Consider the following 21,146-nt stretch of genomic DNA (forward strand, 5'->3'; position numbering starts at 1 on the left):
TCCTTCCTCTTGAAGTTCATTAAAGGAAACAGAAGCTGTGGTGTTGGGAAAGTGACAGGAATTCTTACCAATAATGAATCCAGACACAATGCCTATTGTCATCCACATGGTGCCCCATGATGCTCCCTGCAGGAAATCTGTGGCCAATAGCAAAAGGATTATATTCTCCATCAGCATTATCTGTGAGAACAAAGAGGGTCAAGATAGCTCTTCTGGCTCAGGCCCCAGCAGCCATGTATCCTCCTCACCCAATAAAGAATTCTTAACATCCAAACCTTGCCCTATCTTCTGAGACACACATAGGTATCCACAGCTGGCAGCACATAAACAGCTGGAAAGGCCCATGGTGATCACTCAGGTCAGTCTCCTGCCTCTGGCCCAGCTTATTGTAGAAATGGGGAGACACTGAAGTCCAAATTGATAAGGTGTCTTGCCCAAGGTCATAGATATAAACTGGGATAGGGCCTTAGAGAATATCTCATTCATACTCCCTTATTTACTTTTTCTTTTATAAATTTATAAATTCTTTTATGAATTTTATAAATTAAAATTTTATCAAAAATTTATAAATTCTTTTATAAATTCCGAACATACATAATCACTGAATAAAACACATTTACATACACACTGTAGAATGGGAAGAGATTACCACAGATACCAAAGAACAGAAGAAAAGATATTTAAAAACATATAATATTATTATATTTCTCAATTATATATCTATATAATATATGCCATAGATTATAAAATATAACATATCCATATAGAATATATTAAAAATATGTAATAAATTCAAGATGTAAATTTTAAAACTATCTTGCTTGTCTGTAATTTGTTTTAGGCTTTATTCTGCTCTCTTTTTATTAGTCCTAGCCCCAGTTCTTCTCTCCCCACTCATCTTCCCCTTTCCCCTGTCTCAACCACAATTGAAAATAAAAATCCATGTAACATATATGCATAGTCAAGCAAAACAGACTTCTATATTAGTTATGTCCAAAATGTATGCTCATTCTGAATCCTGGGCCCATTACTTTTCTGGCAAGAGATGGATAGCAAGCTTCACAGCAATATACTGTAATTATCGATCAATCACCTCATTTTACAAATGGGGAAACAGGGTTAGGCTAAATGTTTCCTCCAAGATGACATGGGTAGTAAGAGGCAGAATAGGGATTTGAATCCAGAGTTTCTAGCGCTAAATCCAGGGCTCTGTTGTTTGCATGTTGTCTGCCTCATTAGACAGAGAGCTCTTTGGGAGCTTTTGCCACTCTTATTTCCCTAGGACTTAGCCTAGTACCTAGAAGGCTAAACACACGTTTATAATTGACTCTCAGGCCTTGGCACACAGAGTGTTTCCTGGCACTGTCTGTAGCTCACTAAAACTTCTGTATCTCAGTGACAAGAAATTGCAGCATCCAGCTGTTTCTCAGAAACCAGCCTCTCACGTCTGATTTTCAGTTGATCACTTAAGAAATGCCCCTGTGATTTAGGAATGGCACCACCAGGTGGTGGTAGGTCCTAGAGTCAATACTATCTTAGCAGGAAGGTGGGTGATTTCCCTGAGAGGATGTTTCTCTACTTGAGCTTTCTTCCTTATCCTTAGCCCATCCTCTGTAAAACTATAATCTGAATAACATAATGTCCAGCTTTTTATATAAAAATATGACTTTTAAAAATTAAAATAACTACACAATAATCACAAATTTAAAGGTTATGACTTAAATCTAGTTTTTAAAAGTTGGAATAGAATGCTACAATAAATCCTGCTCCCTTTCCTCTCCAATTAGGGTCTATACTCATTCTCAGTCCTTTCTTTTCTTCCACACTTTAACTCATTTGATGAATGCGGTGTTCAAGAAACCTCTTCCATCCCCCCTGACTTAGCACTCAGCTCTAGCTTAGAAATTCAGCTAAGGAATCCTTTCTTCCTTTATGTATGGCTTCCTTTCCATAGCCAAGTTCTGTAGCAAATATTGCCTTAAGGACATGCCAGTGAAATATCTACTTTGTTCCACAATTTCCTTACCTACACCCTTCCCTCCTATTGTACCACCATAAAAGAGAAGAAGAATGAAGCACCTGGAGCCAAGGAATTGTTGTCTCTGTCTTTTATCAATCAGAAGGTTTTGCTTTTGTTTTTAAAATTTTCTACCTTAAGTTTCTCTATCCTTTTTAAAAAGAATTATTCACTCTTTTATTTTATATATAGTTTGTATTGACTTTTCTTAGACATATTCTTTTCTCTCCCTTACCTCCAACATGCTTCAGTTGAATTTAACTCCTTATAGGCAGAGACTGTTCATTTTTGACTTCATATCTCCAGTATCTAAAACATGTACTGTTTGGCACATAGCAGGGGCTTAACAAAAGTTTGTTGAAATAAATTCATTTCAAGAAAAAGCATCACTTACTGTATAAAATGTGGTCATTCTATTTCTGGAAGGGCTGTCCCAGAAATTGATGTAGCAGAAGACATACAGAGCTCCCACGAGCAGATTGAACAGCCTCCAACAACAAGTACTGTCAATGATGTCGCTCTGTTGAGCAACAAGCCAGAAGGTCATCACTAACCAATGGGCACCTGTAAAAAAAAGTCCAGAATAAGGAATTCAACCCAAGAAAGCAGGTGGGAGAAAAGGTAAAAGAACCAGGAAAAGAAAAGAGCAGAGGTCAGTGCTCTGGCAAACAGCAAGACTATTGTACCACTGGAGCCAGGGGAGAAAAGAGGAACTCAGAAGGGATAGGAAGCTTAGAAAATGAATGAGCCAAATATAATAATATTAAACAAAATAGCTAGAATTTATTTAATGTTTTTAGGAGTTACAAGATACTTTATAATTATTATCTCATGAGATTGTTGTGAGGGAGGTAATATGATTATCCTCATTTTACATGAAGAAACTGATACAGACAGAAGTTAAATGATTTGCCCAGGGTCTCATGGCCAGTGGCTGTTTGGTACCAGATTTAAAGGCAGGTTTTCCTCATTTCAGGTCCAGTAGTCTCACCACTGTGCCACCCAATAAATATAGATCCTGCAATGATTTTGCCACTTGTTAGAATGCCTGTAGCAGCTCCCAAATCTACTGCTTCATATTCCACTGACCCATTTGTCTCTAGGGAGTGGAACACAAGTCAGATGTGGAATGGGAATACGAAGACTGAAAAGTGTGAGGAGCTGTCACTCAGCCCTACTGAGCTCTGCATAGAATGATAACTTCATGTTGCCAGTTTCTTTCAAGTTTCTGTGAGGCCTTCAAGGTCCACTTTTGTAGTCTGGCTAAAGTCTACATCCTCAATACCAGGCACCTAGAGAATGACTTGTCACCTAAGTTCTGCTGCCCCTGGGGGAGAGCATGCGTGTGTGCATGGTTTGATTAGGGGCAAGAAGTCCCTTGCTTCAGTTAATTTTCTAAGAAATTAGATTTCCTCCTCTAAGGAAAACATGGCACTTTTTCACAAGTCCTACACACAAATTCCAATTAAAACTATATTTGGATAAGCCATAAAACATGTTGAAAGCATTTCTAGGAAAGGAAATCTTAGCTCACCTCCAACAACCAAGACCCAACAGTGATAGGCTTGGGAAAACAGAACCAGTGTTATGATCCTAGTTCCCAGCATAGCCAGTCTCCACAGGAGCTGGCATAGGAGGGCAGCCCATGGCATGGCTAGATGTCCTGGCTTTATCAGGGACATGATGCGAGTATAAGAGACCAGAGACCAGGAAAGAGATAACCAGGACAGGACTGCACTCACACCTAGAAAGAGGAAGAAAAAAACAAACAAACAACAGAATAATTTTGTATTCTTTGTGTTCTAATTCATTTTGCAAATTTTCTCCATTTTATAGGAAAGTTTAGCCCCAAAGTATTTAAGAATATAATAATTAAATTTGCTTTTCTATCAAACACTTTTATATAATCTTTTGTAAAAGACCAGCATTAGGAATCCATAGCTTGTTTTGTTTAACATAGTCTGAATCTAGTTTCCTTCCTCTTCCTATAAATATATAATCAGTGAGGACAGCTGGGTGGCTCAGTGGATTGAGAGCCAGTCCTAGAGATGGGAAGTCCTAGGTTTAAATCTGGCCTCAGACACTTCCAAGGGCAAGTCACTTAACACCCATTGCCCAGCCCTTATCACTCTTTTGTCTTGGAACCAATACACAGTATTGATTTTAAGATGGAAAGCAAGGGTTTAAAAAAACAAACTTGATCACTGCCCTCTTAATCTTTCCTTTTTTAAAAAATTTCGCTTTAGATACCTATAGCTCATTTTACTTATATTAATCTCTCCCTTTCTGTGTGCTTTGAAAGAAACAACCTCAAATCAATCAAAGTGAAAATAAATTTCAATTCTTATTTCTTTTTTGGGCGTATAGGGAACTTTTCTACAGAAGTAGAGCTTCACAAATACTATTCCCTATTTATATCCTAATTAATAACATGGACAGCTTATGCTGCACAAAATGCTTCTCAGTACTATTTTGTTAAGCAGCTATGGAATACACTCTCATTTTACAGATGAGCAAACAAATTCAGTTATGTAATCAAACAATAAGTATTGGGATACAGAGATAAAAATAAGACATTCCTTGAAACTTATATTCTATTGAGGGAAACAACCTATACACTTAAAAGTTGATTTGCAATATATGTAAAATAAATAGTTTCTCTTATAAAGGTTCTGTTTCCAAGATATATAAAGAATGGATCCAAATTTATACAACAAAGACTCAATCCCTAATAAACAAATGTTAAAGGATATAAACAGTGTTTGAAGGAATAATTCAAGTTATCAACAATCATAAAAATGCTATAAACCACTAATAATTCGAGAAATGAGAAGTAAAGTTACTTTGAAATTCTACCTCCTACGTATTAGACGGGTAAAGTTAAAAAAAAAATGAAAATGACTATTGTTGGAGCATCTGTGGAAAACCAGGCATATTGGTTCACTGTTGACAGAACAGTAAATTGGTCCTGTTACTCTGAAAAATAGTTTAGAACCATGCCCAGAAAGTTGCCAAACTGGGCATCTCCTTTGGCTCAGCTACATCACTACTAGGCCTACATCTGAAAGAAATCAGAGAAGAGGGAGAGAGAGAGACAGAGAGAGAAAGAGAGAAAGAGAGAAAGAGAGAGAGAGAGAGAGAGAGAGAGAGAGAGAGAGAGAGAGAGAGAGAGAGAGAGAGAGATTATTTATTTCCTATTGGAGAATATTTAAACAAAATATAGTCTATGAATGTAGTAGAATATTACTGTGCCATAAAAAATGACGAAATGGATGAAATGGAAGAATTCCTATGGATTGGCACAGAGTGAAATAAGTTTAATTCTAGAAATAGTCACTGGCAACATCTGAAAAAGGCAAATATTCTGGGCTCCCAAGGAGAAATTACTTAATTCATGTACCACAGTCCCTTCTTACCTGGAACAGGATCTTGGAAATCAGCTGATATAAAAGCATATGCTTGCAGCAGGAGATGGGGTCCTATTTGGAGCAGGGCTTCGAGCAGCCGAAGCACAAAGAGATCTCCTTGGTGCAATAGCACTTTCCTCATATCAGGAGACTCCTCTTCCTTTGTCATAGTTGTCAAGAAGGTGTCCCAGTGCCTGAGCAGAATAAAGCCATGTAGTCGTTCCTTTTTTTCTCTCCTGCTTTTCTATTTTTATTTATTTTTTTCCCCAATTACATGTAATAACATTTCTTCACAAGTGTTCCCAAGTTTTATGATTCAAGTTGTCTCCCTCCCTCCCTTCCTTTTCCTGTCCTAGTGCTGGCAGGCAATTCATTCTGGGTTATACATTTTTATCACATAAAACATGTTTCCATATTATTCGTTTCTGTAAGTGAATAATCTTATAAAACTAAATCTCCAAAACACAAACCCATGTAAACAACTGAAAACTTGTATGCTTTCATCTACATTCTGATTCTAACAGTTCTTTCTCTGGATGTGGATAGCATTCTTTGTCTTAAGTCCCTCAGAATTGTTCTGTTCATCATTTCTTAAAGCACAATGGCATTCTATCACCATCATGTACCACAATTTGTTCAGCCATACTCCAATTAAGGGATATCCCTTCCATTTCCAATTCTTTGCCACCAATTCAAGAGCAACTATAAATATTTTTGTACAAGCAGATCCTTTTCCATTTTTTTTTACCTCTTTGGGGGCATGCTGACATTATTAAAGAGAATAAAAATACTAGGTTTGCTGGTCAATTCCAAGATTAGTAAGAGGCAACAGTGTGACATGGCAGTCCAAAGAGCTAATGCTGAGAGACACATAATATCTAGAATGTTGAAATCAGGTTCCATCTGGGTTTCATGCTGAGCATCAAGTTCTAGGGAGGATATTGATGAAATGGGATTCCCTATGGAAAGGAGGAAGGTGACTAGGATGGTCCGAGAACTGGGAGGGACATGCTACCTACAGGTCAAAAGAGGCAGCTAAAAATTGTTAGCCCAGAGAAGAGAAGAATGTAAGGACACAAGAGAGTAATCTTCAAATATTTTAACATCTATCATATGGAAAAGGAAGAAGGTTTCTGTTTGGCCATAGAGGACACAATTAGATATGGTGAGTGGAAGTTGCTATGACAAATTTAGGCTTGATATAAAGGATACATTTCCTATCTATCAGCATTTCTCAAAACTGTAATGTTCTGTGACATAAGGTGGTGGGTTCTGCTTCCATGAATATCTCATAAGAGGCATGAAGAGAAGAAACATTTAAATAAGCTTAAAATGATAGTTTAGACAATCTAACTGCATAATAAGATCATTTATATGTTTATATAATAAAAATTAAGCTTATAGAATAAGCATTATCATCTGTATTTTTATATCCCCTGTAATTTTGGGGGGCCTCACACTCCTTAGATGGAGAAATGAGGGCTGAAGGCAGTGAGGAAAGGGTTGATGAGAATGGCTTCCCTCACTACTCCTCAGAGTCCCTAAATTACTTGAGGGAGTCAAAATGGAGATCTCCCCTCAGTGAAGACTTGCCCCCCGATGGCTGTGTGGGCCCTCAAGAGTGGCAGGAAGTCTTCTATACAAGGAGAGGAATGAGGGAAATCAATCCAGATATGTGCTGATTTGGGGCACTCATAAGCCTCCCCCTCCTGTCTTGAAAATTGGCAACAAGATGGAGTCTGCCAATGAGTTTACTCTCTAGATCTAAATAAACAAGACTGAATTTGCTGACTGCTTATTTGATTTAATTGTTGATTGGGGCAAAGGGTAAAGGTTAGAGGGGTTATAAGATACCCTAAATCTCTTTCTAAATAAATCTAATTACTGAAGTACACAGTTTCTCATAGCCAGGGGAGAGATAGAATAGGGGAGAGAGTGCTGCTCACTGATTTGAGTCCAGTATCTCAATAGTTCATGGAATGAAAGTCTTTGAAGAAATTAGGTTTCTTGACAGGATTAGCAATGTTTTAAACAGGAACCTGTGATGTTAAGACTTCTGTCAATGCCAGAAATCCCCAAAGACGACTTGAATGGCCCCAATAAACAGCTCCTCCTTCTACTCCTTTCTGTATCTCTGCACTCAAGACCCTGTTCCTCAGGAGAATTTCCCAGAAGTCCTTGTTCAGTTCCCATCTGTCCTTTTTGCCTCATACAACTGTCGAGCTCTCAACATCCATTTCCTCCAACAGTTCTTTTGTTCTACTACCCATCATTACATCCCTTATTATCATAGAATAGGACAAACATTTTTAATCTGGGGTATACAGATAAATTTTAGGGGACTCATGAACTTGGATGGGAAAAATACACTCTTACTTTTAGTAACTGCTAAATGAAATTTAGCATTTTCTTCATTTACTTAAAGCATTATCCTGAGAAGGCTTTTCTTCTTACTTAGGTTAGGTTTTCACCAGACTATTGAAGGAATCCATAGCATAAAATGGGTTAAAAGTTTCTGGGAAGGGGCGATACTGGTTGTAAGCTCTTTAAGGGAAAGGACTACATTGTTTTTTCATCTTGAGATGCAGTTCCTGGCCCAGGCCCAGCAAAGATATTTTAACAAGTATTTGTTGAATTAAATCACAGATCTTACTCCAGAGAAGCACTGACAGTAATGGTCATGTAGATCCTAACTATATATGAAAGAAATCTTATTATAGATTTCCTGAGACCAATGGGATGACATGAAGTTAAATACACTGAAAAGTAGACTTAGTTTACTGAGGATAAGTTTGAACTCCTTAATAGGATGCTGAGTAGATGTGCTACCACCTGGGAGCTTCTCACATCTAGGGCTGAAATGGGATATGGTACCTAGTGGATATTTAGGTCTATTTTAAACAGGATCAAAACACCTGGTTTGACTCAACAAATGGGATGATTTATTTATTGTTCCTTGGGCTAAAGGTGATCTTGGGTTCAACCAAAGTTCTTTGGGATTAGAATGAATGTCACTAGCCTATGTGCCTCCAAAGATGAGCTTTAGAGAGCCCTTTAATCAGTCATAACCTTCCTTTTGGGACCTACCTAACACTTTAGATTTTTACAATGCCTTTATAATGTATCATTGTATATTATCATCATTCTCTCTGCCTTAGCTATCTCCTTGTAGACTGACATCACACATATGCTAAATCCCCTGATTTGAATGCAAGCTACTCAAAAGCAAGGATTCCAAGCATCTTTCTCTCAACTGTTTTTTTCAGGGTATGGGGGTGGCTCTGAATTCTTAAAGGCAATGCAGTAGAGTATAAGTTATAGCAGGTCCGATTAAGCCAGTCAGAGTTTCAAACTGAAGAAAAGGTCTAAAAATGCTATCTTTAAAAAAAAAAATTAATTAATTTAAAATATTTTTCCATGGTTACATGATTCATATTCTTTCCCTCCCCTCCTCCCAGAGCCAACGAGCAATTCCACTGGGTTGTATGTGTATCATTGTTCAAAAACTATTCCCATATTATTAATAGAAAATACTATCTTTTGACATCTAAGATCAAGGTAGTTAATAAAAGAAGGTTGTTCACCAGACAATGATTTTTAGATTTTAAATTTTGCTACAATAGTTTATGAAACCATCTATTATAGCATAGCAAAGCACTTTGATCTTAGTTAAGCAAGGGAATACTTACACTAAGATGAGGCTTACAAATGTTTTAAAGATTTAAAGTTTTTTGAATTGAATTATGGTAAAAATTGTTACCACTTTTTTGATTTTGTCATGATTTTATAAGTTCCCTAGATCACCACTTTCTCTAATGAAGCAGATTAGCATCTCCTCTGTAACTTATAGTCTCATAGAGTTGCCTAGGGAGGACACTGAGAGGTTAAATTATTTATCCCGTGTTCTCACAGCCAGTATGGATTAGAGGCTTACTAATATTGGAACCAAAGTCTTCCTGACTCCTAGGTCATTTCTCTATTCACTAATACATCTTGCCTCTCATGATTACTTTATGTTCTCTTAACACCACACACACACACACACACACACACACACACACACACACACACACACACACACACCCTTTCTTTCTTCTTTGCAAGAAGTCTATAATTGAAGACTTTAAGAGGCCAAAAGTATCTTTAAGGTCAATTAGTACAACCTACTAGAGAAGAAAACTAGACATTCAGAAATTGTAAGTAAACTGGCTTGCGTAGAGAGTTAGTGGCAGAGCCCAGGTCAGCCCAGTACCCTGATTCCCTAATAAGTAGTTTGCCCTCAATACTATTAAAGAGAGCTTCTATACAGAACAGGCAGAAAAGACAAATGAAACCTTTTTTTTTTGCATTTTCTAAGATTTTCACAAGTTTCATTTACTTCCTTTTTTCAGAGATCATAACAACATCATTATCAACAATATGGTAATAGTGCTGACTGCAGGTAACAAAAAAAATTTTATCTCTCCAATCCAACAAGCAAGTGTTTATTAAGCATTTACTCCTCTATGTGCCACGCACTAAACTAGATACTGGGGAAACAAAGGCAAATAGGATTCTGCCTGCCCTCTTAGAGCTTACATTCTATAATAAGCATCTTCATGATAATTTGAAGAGAGAAGGTACATTAATACCTAGAGGATCAGGAAAAGCTTCCTGAAACAAATGCTACATGAACTAAGTCTTGTGGAAGACAAGGAATCTAAGAGGAAGATGTGAAGGAAGGACAAACTGTACATAGACACCATAGTCAAACCAAGCCAAATCAAGAAGCATTTTAAAAGTGTCTACTACATAGGTATTAGGTGATAACATTGTCTCTGAGGAATCTACAGACTGACTTACTCCCTAAACTCTTCCCTTTAAACCAAACTAGGAGTGAGTTAAAGAAGATAATCAAACCCTAAATACCTTTCTAGTCATTCTACCTGAGACTTAAAGAAGACAATCAAACCATAAGGAACTTTCCAATCACTCCAACTTTTGGCCACTGTTTTTTTCCAAAGTTCTGTGACTCTAGTTATTATTGCATCTTTCCCAAGCTTTAGTGAACTCAACATAACCTACTTTTGTCCCTTAAATCTATATAAATACTCCTTTTTCTTTGGTTCAGTGGGAAGTCCTAGTCCTTTGATTCTGTTGGCTTCTCCAGATTATAATACCAAGGTGATGGCTCTGTGTATTTTTATAATATCCTTGTTCTGAATAAAGTTTCTTTATTATAACTACTTTGGTTGTTCTGTATTTTTTAAGGTTAGCACAGGCATTATGCTATGTATAATTGGAAATCTGTTACCCTAAAAAAAGAACTACATTCCCTAGGAGCCCACTGACTTACTGTCATTGTGTACTTCCTGTAGACAGGGGATAAATATTGAATGGATGATCCTGCCCCTCTCTCTTTGGCTTCCTGTCAGCATGGTGATGGTGGTGAGTGGGAATTAGAAAAGGTAGATAAGTATAGATTTAAAGTCTCACATGTAGCCATGGTAAAAATGGAGATTTTGAACCCTAGACTTCAATTCCCAGAAGTCCTTGGTATTTCCCAGAATTCCCTAAAATCTCACCTGAGTCTCCACATTGGTGAGATCACAATTGGTATTTAACTGGCAGTAACACCTCCCACGCTCTCTTCTCTTCTTTTTGCAAAGATGTAGCAAGTATAGTGGTAAGCTAAGTGTAGGGATTTTGAATGGGCTAATCAGCCATGGGCACATGGTCTTTATTTTGTATCCTCTTTATTCCTTGATTTCTAATGATCATTAATAAATCTCCTAAATTATAATATTTTATCATTGAGATTCAATTTTAATTTTTACAGCTATCTGGGGAATACAACAGAAGATAAGCACAGTCCCTGCCTTCAAGGATTATACATTCTAATGAGGTAGACAATAAAAAACTAACAAGGTATATATAGAATTTAGGAGGTATAAATGGAAGCAAATCTTAGCGGGAAGACACTAGCAGCTAGTGGCAATAGAAAAGGTCCCCTGAAGAAGTTGAAATTGGTGCTAGGTCTTGAATGAAATCAGGCAAGTCAGGAGGTAGAGGTAAAGATGGAGAGTATTTGAAGCATGGAGGACTTCCAGTGCAAAAGTACAGAGACAAGAGATAGAGTGTTGAATATGTGAAATAGTAAAGAGACCAGAGTATCAGGATTATAGAGTGTGTAAAATGGAGTAAAGTGTAAGAATGATGAAAATGGGCAGTGGGCAGTAATAGGAATGGGACTCTCACTCTCTGAAATCTTGCATTTCTCACCAGTTAGCACTCAGTTAAACATACACTGTAGCATGAGCCAAGCCTAAATTGCAAGCATTAATTATTAATATTGGTTCAGCAATATACTATATTAGTAAAGATTTTGAATTGGAATGCTGGAGAAGCAGGAGGGACAGGCAGGGCAACTGGAATGTGTCGGGGTGGGGACTTCTGGGACCAAGGATCTCTCAGGAGTTCAGTTCTGAACCCTGGAGTGAAGCAGCTCCCATTCCCACCTCAGCATTGGACACCCACGATTTCCTGAGGAGTTCCCGATCATATCTGATGCCCATAGTGACTGCGAACTGATCCTGTCTCTCTCTATTGATTCAAGACCTGTGTGGACTTCCTGGACATTCAGCTGCCTGAGAGGGTTTTACTCTGAAGGGCAGGCTGAGTCAGTCCTGAAGCCTGAAATGGCTCCCACCCTGCAGCTAAGCCTAAAGACATTTACTGATTCTTTAATACTAGATTAGGGTAACCAGCATAGGAGATCAAGAAGATAGATAAAGCTTCCAGGCCTGGCTGTTGGCCAAAGCCAAAGGATCTACCTTCAGTCTGTGCTTTTAGCTTAGGGAATCCCTGTTTACCTCTTCCCTAATTTCACCCTTGTTATCCTATCCCAAATAAATAGCTGTCGTTCCTAATTAGCAGTCAGATCTGTAAAGGAAGAAGGAGGGCTGGAGGTGAAGGGTTTCAGAGGGACAGGTTACCACAAACCCTGAATTGGAAGCTGTTACTGTCTCTCTGACAGGAGTCATGACGAAAGGACGTCAAGGGATGCTAGGTATTTCACAAAGACCTAGCAAAACATCTATACTCAACCCCAGTGGTGTTTCTATTCGTTTACAGACTCCTGTTTCCCCTTTTCCTTCAAATTTCCTATCTGAGACAGAGAAAACCTTAGCCCTCTGTTTAGGAAGGGAGAGTCACTCCAGCTAGTCAGCCTACAAACATAGGACCTGACTAGCCAGGTATTTGACATCCTTAGGAGTTTCCCAGTTCCTCCTTTCCTTTTAACACTAGGCTTTCAGCTAATCTGTTTTATTAATTACTCACATTGTTCTGTTTTTTTACTTTAGTTCAGAACTGTAAGACATAATTAATTACCTATAGTGGTCCTCCAATGTACCTCACATCCCTGTCCCCATATACTCATTCCAAAAGGCATGTGAGATCTCTTCCACATTGACAAATGATGACAAGGTGCTGTGCAGTGGGGATTCTGGCATTCTGGAAGAATCGCCCAAACCTGTACAGGTGCCTTATTCCCCAAAACACACCTCCACCTGAATTTGGCCACGCTCATTTTCTAGGGTTTTCAGTAGAGGTGAAGGTTTCTCTGGAATAGAAGATGACTAGCTCTCAGATTCTAATAAATATGCCAACCTTGATCTACAGAGTGTGGATGCTGCCGCTCTATAGTGGAAGCTGCTGATCCACACCTGGAGAACTACTATTCCATCAGCTCCAGAGAGGCTACTCTACTAGCCCCTGGGCTTATCCATCAGCCCTAAGGCTACCTGATTAGCCCCCAGAGTAATCTACCGACTGTATAATTGAAAATCTGTTACCCTAAAAAAGAACTACATTTCCTAGGAGCCCACTAACTTCCTGTCATTATGTACTTCCTATAGACAGGGGATATTAGGCAGGGACATGGAAGGTCCCTTCTCTTTACTTCCTGTACCAAGCTTGGTGGTGATAAGGCACGTGTTTGAAATGTCTGATCAGCCATGGGCATGTGGTCTTTATTTTGTATTTTCTTTATTCCTATATTTCTAATGATCATTAATAAATCTCTAAAATATAATATTTTTATTATTGAGATTTAAATTTCACTTTTACACAACTATTAGGCTATTTATTATACCACCTTAAACCTCTTATTCTTCAAGTAAAATTCTTTTCTTACTTCTGGATTGAACATTTGAGACTCCCATTCTTGGGGCAAGATTCTGCTACAAACTTGAGTCTGTTTTTCCCACAACAAGAAGGCTAGAAAGATAGGACAGGACCAGTTTGTGAAGAGTTTTAAAGGTAAAAAGAAGATGTTCTTTATGATCTTGGAGATAATGGGGGTCCTTGGAGTTTATTGAGGAAGGGGATGACATGGTTAGATTATACATTAGAAAAATCACATTGCAAGCTATGTGGGGGACAGTTTGGAATGAGGAGAAGCAAGGCAGGAAGACCAAATAAGAGTCTATCATAATAGTATAGGTTTGAGATGATGAAGGCTTATATCAGAGGTTATAACAATCTTAATAAAAAGATTATGTTTAATATATATGTTCAATATTTATGTTATCTCAATCTGTGGATATTTCATATGGTCTAAGAGTTGGACATGACTGAAAAGACTGAACAAAATAAAAGGAAAAGTCTCTTATTTCCATCTAATAGGAGTCATCATGGGATCACAGATTTAGAGTTGAAAGGAAGCTTAGAAGTCACCTTAGTAAACCCTCATTTTACAGATAAGGCCATGAAACCAAGCCAGATTAGGTGATTTGTCCATGGCCACATAAGTATTAAGTGAGAGATGAATTTGAATTCTTACCCTCTTCTTCCAAATCAGTTGCTCTTTCCATTGTATACAAGCCCCTCCTCCCCTTAAACCAGTATTGATTCTAAGGCAGAAGAGGGGTAGGGGTTAGGCAATGGGAGTTAAGTGACTTGTCCAGGGTCACACATCTAGGAAGTATACACAAGTCCTTTTAATAAATCCTGGGGAGCTACCTAATTTGTGCATGAATAGGATTTGACAGGTACAACATGAGACACCCTTGATAGAAAAAAATACAGGCTCAGTTTAAAAACTCCTTTAAAAACTCCTAAAAAAAAGCAAAAGATGAAATGACTGAGGAAACAGTCATGATCTTCTGGGCATATCGATTTATTAAGCTATGCATGCCAATTATCTAACAAATTGTGGGGAAAAGACTTTTATACAATAAAAACAATCAAACAAGGTCAATTAATTAAAAGGAAATGATACAACATTAGTTATCCCAATTTTTAATTGGATAAAATATTAGAGACTTTCCAGGTTGGGAGGGAGAGAGTGAGGAGGTAAAATTCTCTAAATTCAGAAAAAGAAGTGTCCCACTCCTCTCTGAGTATCTGTAAACAATCATGGAAAGCCAAACTGATTGGTATGGGGCCAGTTTTCAGATATGACACATGGGTTGCTTGAGATGTACAATTATGAGAAAATTTCTTATATGAGTTTCTAGTCAACATAACCTAGGCCCTTGATTAAAGGTAGAGCTCTACACAGCAAGTACAGGCGGGTCCAGTTTCCTAGTCATGAAGAGATAAGTTCAAACAATGCAGTAAGATTTTCTCCCAAATTCCCAAAATGAATAAACTATTCTTACAAGTCAGGAGTTGGACAGTACAGAACAACAACTACTCTGTTTTCTACCTCTTAAGGTAGCCAATTTCATTGCTAGATAGCCCCTAAACAGAATCGCTTTTTAATAAAGGAATAAAAAGACTTGTAAAGCTTGGGTTTGTTGTACAACAATAAAATAGAAGACATTCTGAGGAGCTTTAAAAAAAGATAAGATTACAGAATTGATTTTGATTGTTATTTTTTCTTTTTTAAAAATGTCCTCAAAAATTTTTTATTGGCTTCTTAAACTTCTAGAAGTTTGAATTTACTTTCTTATGGTAACATAGTGATTATAGCATGCAACGAGGCTTCTTGATAGGGGTTTTCCTACTTTTTAATGTTTCCCAACATATGCCCTAGTTTTGAAACCTCAGTAGAACGTTTTCCATATTTAGCCCTCTCCCTCCCTAACTGCTCCCACCTCCAGAAATCTTCTAAGAAGGGCTCACTATCATGTAAGAAGCTCTACTGTTTCAGGTTTTTGGGGTGGGGATGGGGACTGGGACTGTGATTTCATTAGATTGGGGAACTTTCAATAGTTACAGATGTAACTAATAATGTTAGACAGTTACTGAGGCACTACAAATTTAAGTAACTTTGTCCACGGTCAAAGAACTAAAATTTATTAGAGACAAAACTTGAACTCGGGTCTTCTGGACATTGAGGCCAGTTGGATAACATTATATAATGTTGAGAAATGGGTTTATGAAAGGGTGAATCAATGAGCTTCTCCCAAGTGCACAAGCTAGATTTCATTCATTTTGCCATTTCCCCCCAAATCTGCCTGGAATAGGAGTTTTGAATCTGAGATTAACCCCTCTAGGTCAGGGCTTCTTAATTTTAAAATCCTTCTAGGTAGGGAGTTCTTGACCAAGGTGCCTATGGATAGAGTTTAGAGAGACTATTAAGATGGATGGGGAAAAAATACTACATTTTAAATTTCACTAAACTCCAACTGAAATTAAGAACTTCCTTTAGTCATTCAAAAATGCTATCATGAGAAGGGGTCCACCACTGATTTTTAACAGACTGTCAAAAAAAGTCCAGGACATTCAAAAAATGTTAAGAACCTCTCAAATAGCATATAGTCAATTAGTATTTTCTTTCAGCACATCAGACTTCCTGAAAGTCATGTTTTATTTTATGTTATGAGCACTCCAGCAGAGAAGTCCATGAAGGGAAACCTCAGGGAAGGAGAATTGTAGAGGCATGTTCTTGGTGTTTTAATATAATAATCTGAATAAAAGGATTATGTTTAATATATGTTCATTATATATGTTATCTGAATCTATGATATTTCATATGGTCTAAGACTTGGACATGACTGAAAAGACTGAACAAAATAAAAGGAAAAGTCTCTCATCTCCATCTAATTTAAGGAGTCGTCATGGGATCACAGATTTAGAGTTGAAAGGGATATTAGAAGCCACCTTAGTAAACCCTCATTTTACAGATGAGGCCATGAAACCAAGCCAGGTTAGGTGATTTGTCCATGTGGCCACATAGGTATTAAGTGAGAGATGAATTTGAATCCTTGTCCTCTTCTTCCAAATCAGTTGCTCTTTCCATTGTATAATGTCCCCCCCCCGCCCCCTTCCCTTTCAACCCTTACTTCCTGCAAAATCAATATTGATTCTAAGGCAGAAAAGGGGTAGGAATTAGGCAATGGGAGTTAAGTGATTTGCCCAGGGTCACACAGCTAGGAAGTATACACAAGTCCTTTTAATAAATCCTGGGGAGCTACCTAATTTGTTCAAGAACACAAGACCGATCAATATCCATGGAGTCCTCATTTGAACCTAGCACTGGTTACATGTAGGCTTTAGGAGTTATTGCTGGGGACCTACACAAAAGCATCCTCCTGCTACCTGTCTTCTCTTGGGCTATAACCTATATTCCTAATCCTATTCTAAGCACTTCTGAGCAGATATGACATATTTATAAATAAACACTGTAAAAATGGACTGGAATCCAGAATTTCAATCCCCATAAGCCTTTGCTCCACTTCCCCAGAATGCTTTGTAATCTCACCTAGGCCGAGATCGAGAAGGTATTTAACCTGGTGGCAAAGGTTTTTGGGGCTCCTTTTGGACTTCCGTTTTGGAGCAGATGTGGCTCTTTCCATAATGTAGGTGAGGTGTTGTCTAGGCCTCTGTGGCCTAGGCACCACGTGTTTCTTATCCTGTATTTTCTTAAATCCTTAATCTTCAATAAACCTCTAAAAAAATATAATACTCCTTGCAGAGAGAAACTAATTTCTACCTGCCTCAGTCTCCCTTAAATTTTCATCTTTACAGTTTGGCGACCCAGATGGGACAAAAAACTCTCAATCTTCTGGTTTCTTTTCTGATCTTTAGTTCAGCTTTTAATATCTACTGCCTAGAAATTTTTTGAGCCACATTCCTCTGGCCGAGGTTTTTTACCCTTGCAAAGCTTCCTGCCTGCCTGCCTGCCGCCATCCTCTTTGGACTGCCCACCCACCCCAGCGGTCCTTCTCTCGCTCACCTGGCCCACCTGATTCAACCAAGATTGCAATCACCTGGTGACCTGCCTGCCCAACAAACCCAGTTCCTTGGAGCAGATCGCTCGGGACTCATTTCTATCAGCTGGTAACAAAACAGGGTGGGGATGGTGTGGGGGGGCGGTATTGGCTCCACATGGGTGGCCTGAGCTCCACGTGGACTGGGGCAGGAGGAGGTATCAGAGCAGGGGAGAGAGAAAAAGGGAGAGAAGAAACAGACTTTTCAAACAGACTTTTAAAAGCAATGGGCTGTTTAAAAGGATACCTTTTGACTATTCTGGTAATTTCATTGATTTCACCTGCGTGCCAGAAGAAAGATTCAGCCCAAAGACTCAACTTTGGGGAGGCAAATGGGTGGCTCAGCGAACTGAGAGCCAGGCCTACAGACATGTGGTCCTGGGTTAAAATCTGGTCTCAGATACTTCCCAGCTGTGGGGCCCTGGATGGGTCCCTTAAACCCCATTGCCTAGCCCTTACCACTCTGCCTTCGGACAATAGACATTTAAATGGATAATTAATAATTAAAAAAAAACACACCCAAGGAACTTTGAAGAGACTAAAGGCTATATTTTAAGGCATTTCAGACTCTAATGTTTTATACAAATCTCTGTATTCTATTGCATTTTTCCTGATTTTCTTGTTTAAGGTTTAACTTTGTGATTTTAAGTCCATATATTCTGTTATACTGAGTTTTAAAATTCTGTTGTTTTTCCCCTATAACTGTGCTGAACAAATATTATTTAATAAGCCCATATATCAAAACAAAACAAAACAAAACAGCTTTTTTCTATTTTTGCCTTTGTCACATAGAGGATGGATGGACTTCAGAACTGGTTACAATTGCTATAACAACCTTGGAACATTTAATGTGCTAAATATCTCAAATGATTTTAAGGGTTTTTAAAATATTATTTTGGAATTTTTTTTTTAACAATCTCTGGTTATTTTTGCCTGCCCCTACCACGAGGTAAGGCCCATTCTAGTAGCTGAAGTGAAATACATTTTATAACCCCCAACCTTCCCACATTTCTAAATATGTGAATGGAAGTTGGGGCAGTTAATCTCAGGGCATTTGTATCCCTAAAAAGCCTCCCCCCCAAAAAGGAGCACCCCTTTATTTATACTCTTTAGCTCACTATTTTACTTGCACCAGAATGATATCTAGATTTCTTGATTATGTTCTTAACCCAAGATAAGTTTTATTTTGTTTTAAAAATATGTTTATACACCAAGGTTGAAAGATTGCTACATTTGTAAAAATTGTGACAAATATCCATTAATTCATAGGTTTTAAAAATGCCATACAACAACTTATGTGAAATATGATAGTGTTTGTTTGCTATTGTAATTAATTGGGCTATTGAGAATTTGGGGGATATTGATATCTACATATTTGTACTACTATATTTTTAAAAATGAAAAAAATGTTACCTGTCTCAATTCCTTTTGCCTTCTACTTACAGTGATCATGGCCAGATACAAAGAGGAAATGGATCTCATTTTTGGTGAGAAAGCCTTGTAATCTTTATTTTCTTAGCTGACACAGAGTGTCAATGATTATAAGCTATATTCTTTAATTTTTTAAAGCTCTTTTATTATATTTTCTTACATGTGCAATATACTATTTCAGTATTTTTTTAAATTTTTCTCTCCTTTTATATTTGAAGCACATGTCACCAGCATTAAGATTTTCTTTAACCTTTTGATTTTTCATTACTACAAGTTTAAGATACATTTGCTAATGCATGCCCTAAAAAGCTTATGACTAAAATGATGCCACTAATTATTTAAAAAATTATGGGACTTTGCTTAATGATTCTGTCTGATTCCAGGACAAGATATACACACAAGAGCCATTGCACAGAGCCAAAGAAAAGCCAATCCAGGATGGACTGATGCACTTCTAGGCCAATACAAAGGTTTTGAACCTAATATGAGACTTGGGGTTGCGACACTTGACTTATGTTAAGATGTAGGCCTTCCTTGTGTCCACACTCACTCTGAAGATACTCACAGACAAGTATCCCCAAACTTGGCTCCTACTTGGCTTCTATAATCTGGTCCTTTTCTTTTCTGTCTCTCATAGTGTGGCAACTTTCTGTAGTCCTGGCTATTGACTGGGTAAATGCATCATTACTTAGATCATTTTGATTGGGCCCTGATTGAAGGACCTGTTATATATTTATTTTTCTTTTACTTGGAATTTTTACACATAAAACTTTGATAGTCTATATTTTCATCCAGACATTTTTCTTTTCTTTTGGATTTTTCTAATGTTTTTGTTAATTTCTCTTACCAATTGATTCATATATCTCATACCTCAGCCATGCATCCCTAAGTGATCCTGTTTTTTTAATCACCCTCTTAATGGGGGAAATGTAAAATATATCATTATTTAAATTACAAAGTTTAAATTCCTTTTGAGAAGAATTTTAGGTAAAGAAGATGCTACCTTTCTGAATTCAGAACTGAACTGTTGGAGAAGCCACCATGAAGAAGCCTCCAGACCATAAGCTACACAAAATTGAACTTTGGGTGTGGTTGATTGAACATTTATTTGTATGTATACTTTTATGCCAAAGGGGACTGCCCCCTAACTGGCTTTCTGTCAATGCATCCAGTAATTACTGGTTTTGTTCTTTTTTTTCTTATCCTCAAATTATTGTAATCTTTAAATTGATTATGTTTTTATGATCCTTTGGGGAAGGACTTCTTCCCAGAGGATCAAACAGGGGGAATGTAAAAATGGATTGGAATCCAGAACTTCAATCCCCACAAGCCTTTGCTCCACTTCCCCAGAATGCTCTGTAATCTCACCTAGGCTGAGATTGAGAAGGTATTTAACCTGGTGGCAAAGGTTTTTGGGGCTCCTTTTGGACTTCTGTTTTGGAGCAGATGGGGCTCTTTCCATAATGTAGGTGATGTCTTGTCTAGGCCTCTGTGGCCTAGGCACCATGTGTTTCTTATCCTGTATTTTCTTAAATCCTTAATCTTCAATAAAACTCTAAAAAAAAATAATACTCCTTGCAGAGAGAAACTAATTTCAACCTGCCTCAGTCTCCCCTAAATTTTCATCTTTACAACACACAAATACAATCTTGCATAATATATATGATTATATATGCATACATAAGATTATATATTTGAATATACATTATATTTTTATTTATTTATATATTTTACATATGAATATTTTGTTACTTGTAATTTTGTTATTTATAATTTATATATGTAATTTATACATATATACATATACAAATATATACATATACAAATTATATAATAAATAATTTATAGATGAATATGTGACTATATATTTTGAATAAGTAAAATAAAATTTAAATTCAAATATATATAATCTTATGTGTATATATAGATACCCACATATATACATACAAGTATATACATATATTTATTGTAAACTTAGAAAAACATAAACAAAAAATAATCATTAAAAAAAATCTCATTCATAGACCAACTATAGACCTTAATCAGCCCCTAGATGAAGGCAGTACAGACTGGGGATCTAGACCATAAGAT

At 37.3% G+C, this 21,146-nt stretch overlaps 1 protein-coding gene across 2 annotated transcripts in view; it reads right to left on the bottom strand.

Annotated features, from left to right (window-relative positions):
* XKR5 (XK related 5) overlaps window positions 1-21,146 on the bottom strand; it is a 38,247-nt gene that overhangs the window by 10,562 nt on the left and 6,539 nt on the right. For both annotated transcript variants that reach the window (XM_001381550.4, XM_007476235.3), the window contains exons 3-6: window positions 5,434-5,618; window positions 3,552-3,761; window positions 2,412-2,581; window positions 69-180 (exon numbers count right to left, since the gene is read on the bottom strand). In XM_001381550.4, coding sequence (XP_001381587.2) covers window positions 69-180; window positions 2,412-2,581; window positions 3,552-3,761; window positions 5,434-5,618 — 677 coding nt within the window. The remainder of the gene's footprint in view (window positions 1-68; window positions 181-2,411; window positions 2,582-3,551; window positions 3,762-5,433; window positions 5,619-21,146) is intronic.

The sequence above is a fragment of the Monodelphis domestica genome, chromosome 1, assembly GCF_027887165.1.
Source record: "Monodelphis domestica isolate mMonDom1 chromosome 1, mMonDom1.pri, whole genome shotgun sequence".
Lineage (NCBI taxonomy): Eukaryota > Metazoa > Chordata > Mammalia > Didelphimorphia > Didelphidae > Monodelphis > Monodelphis domestica.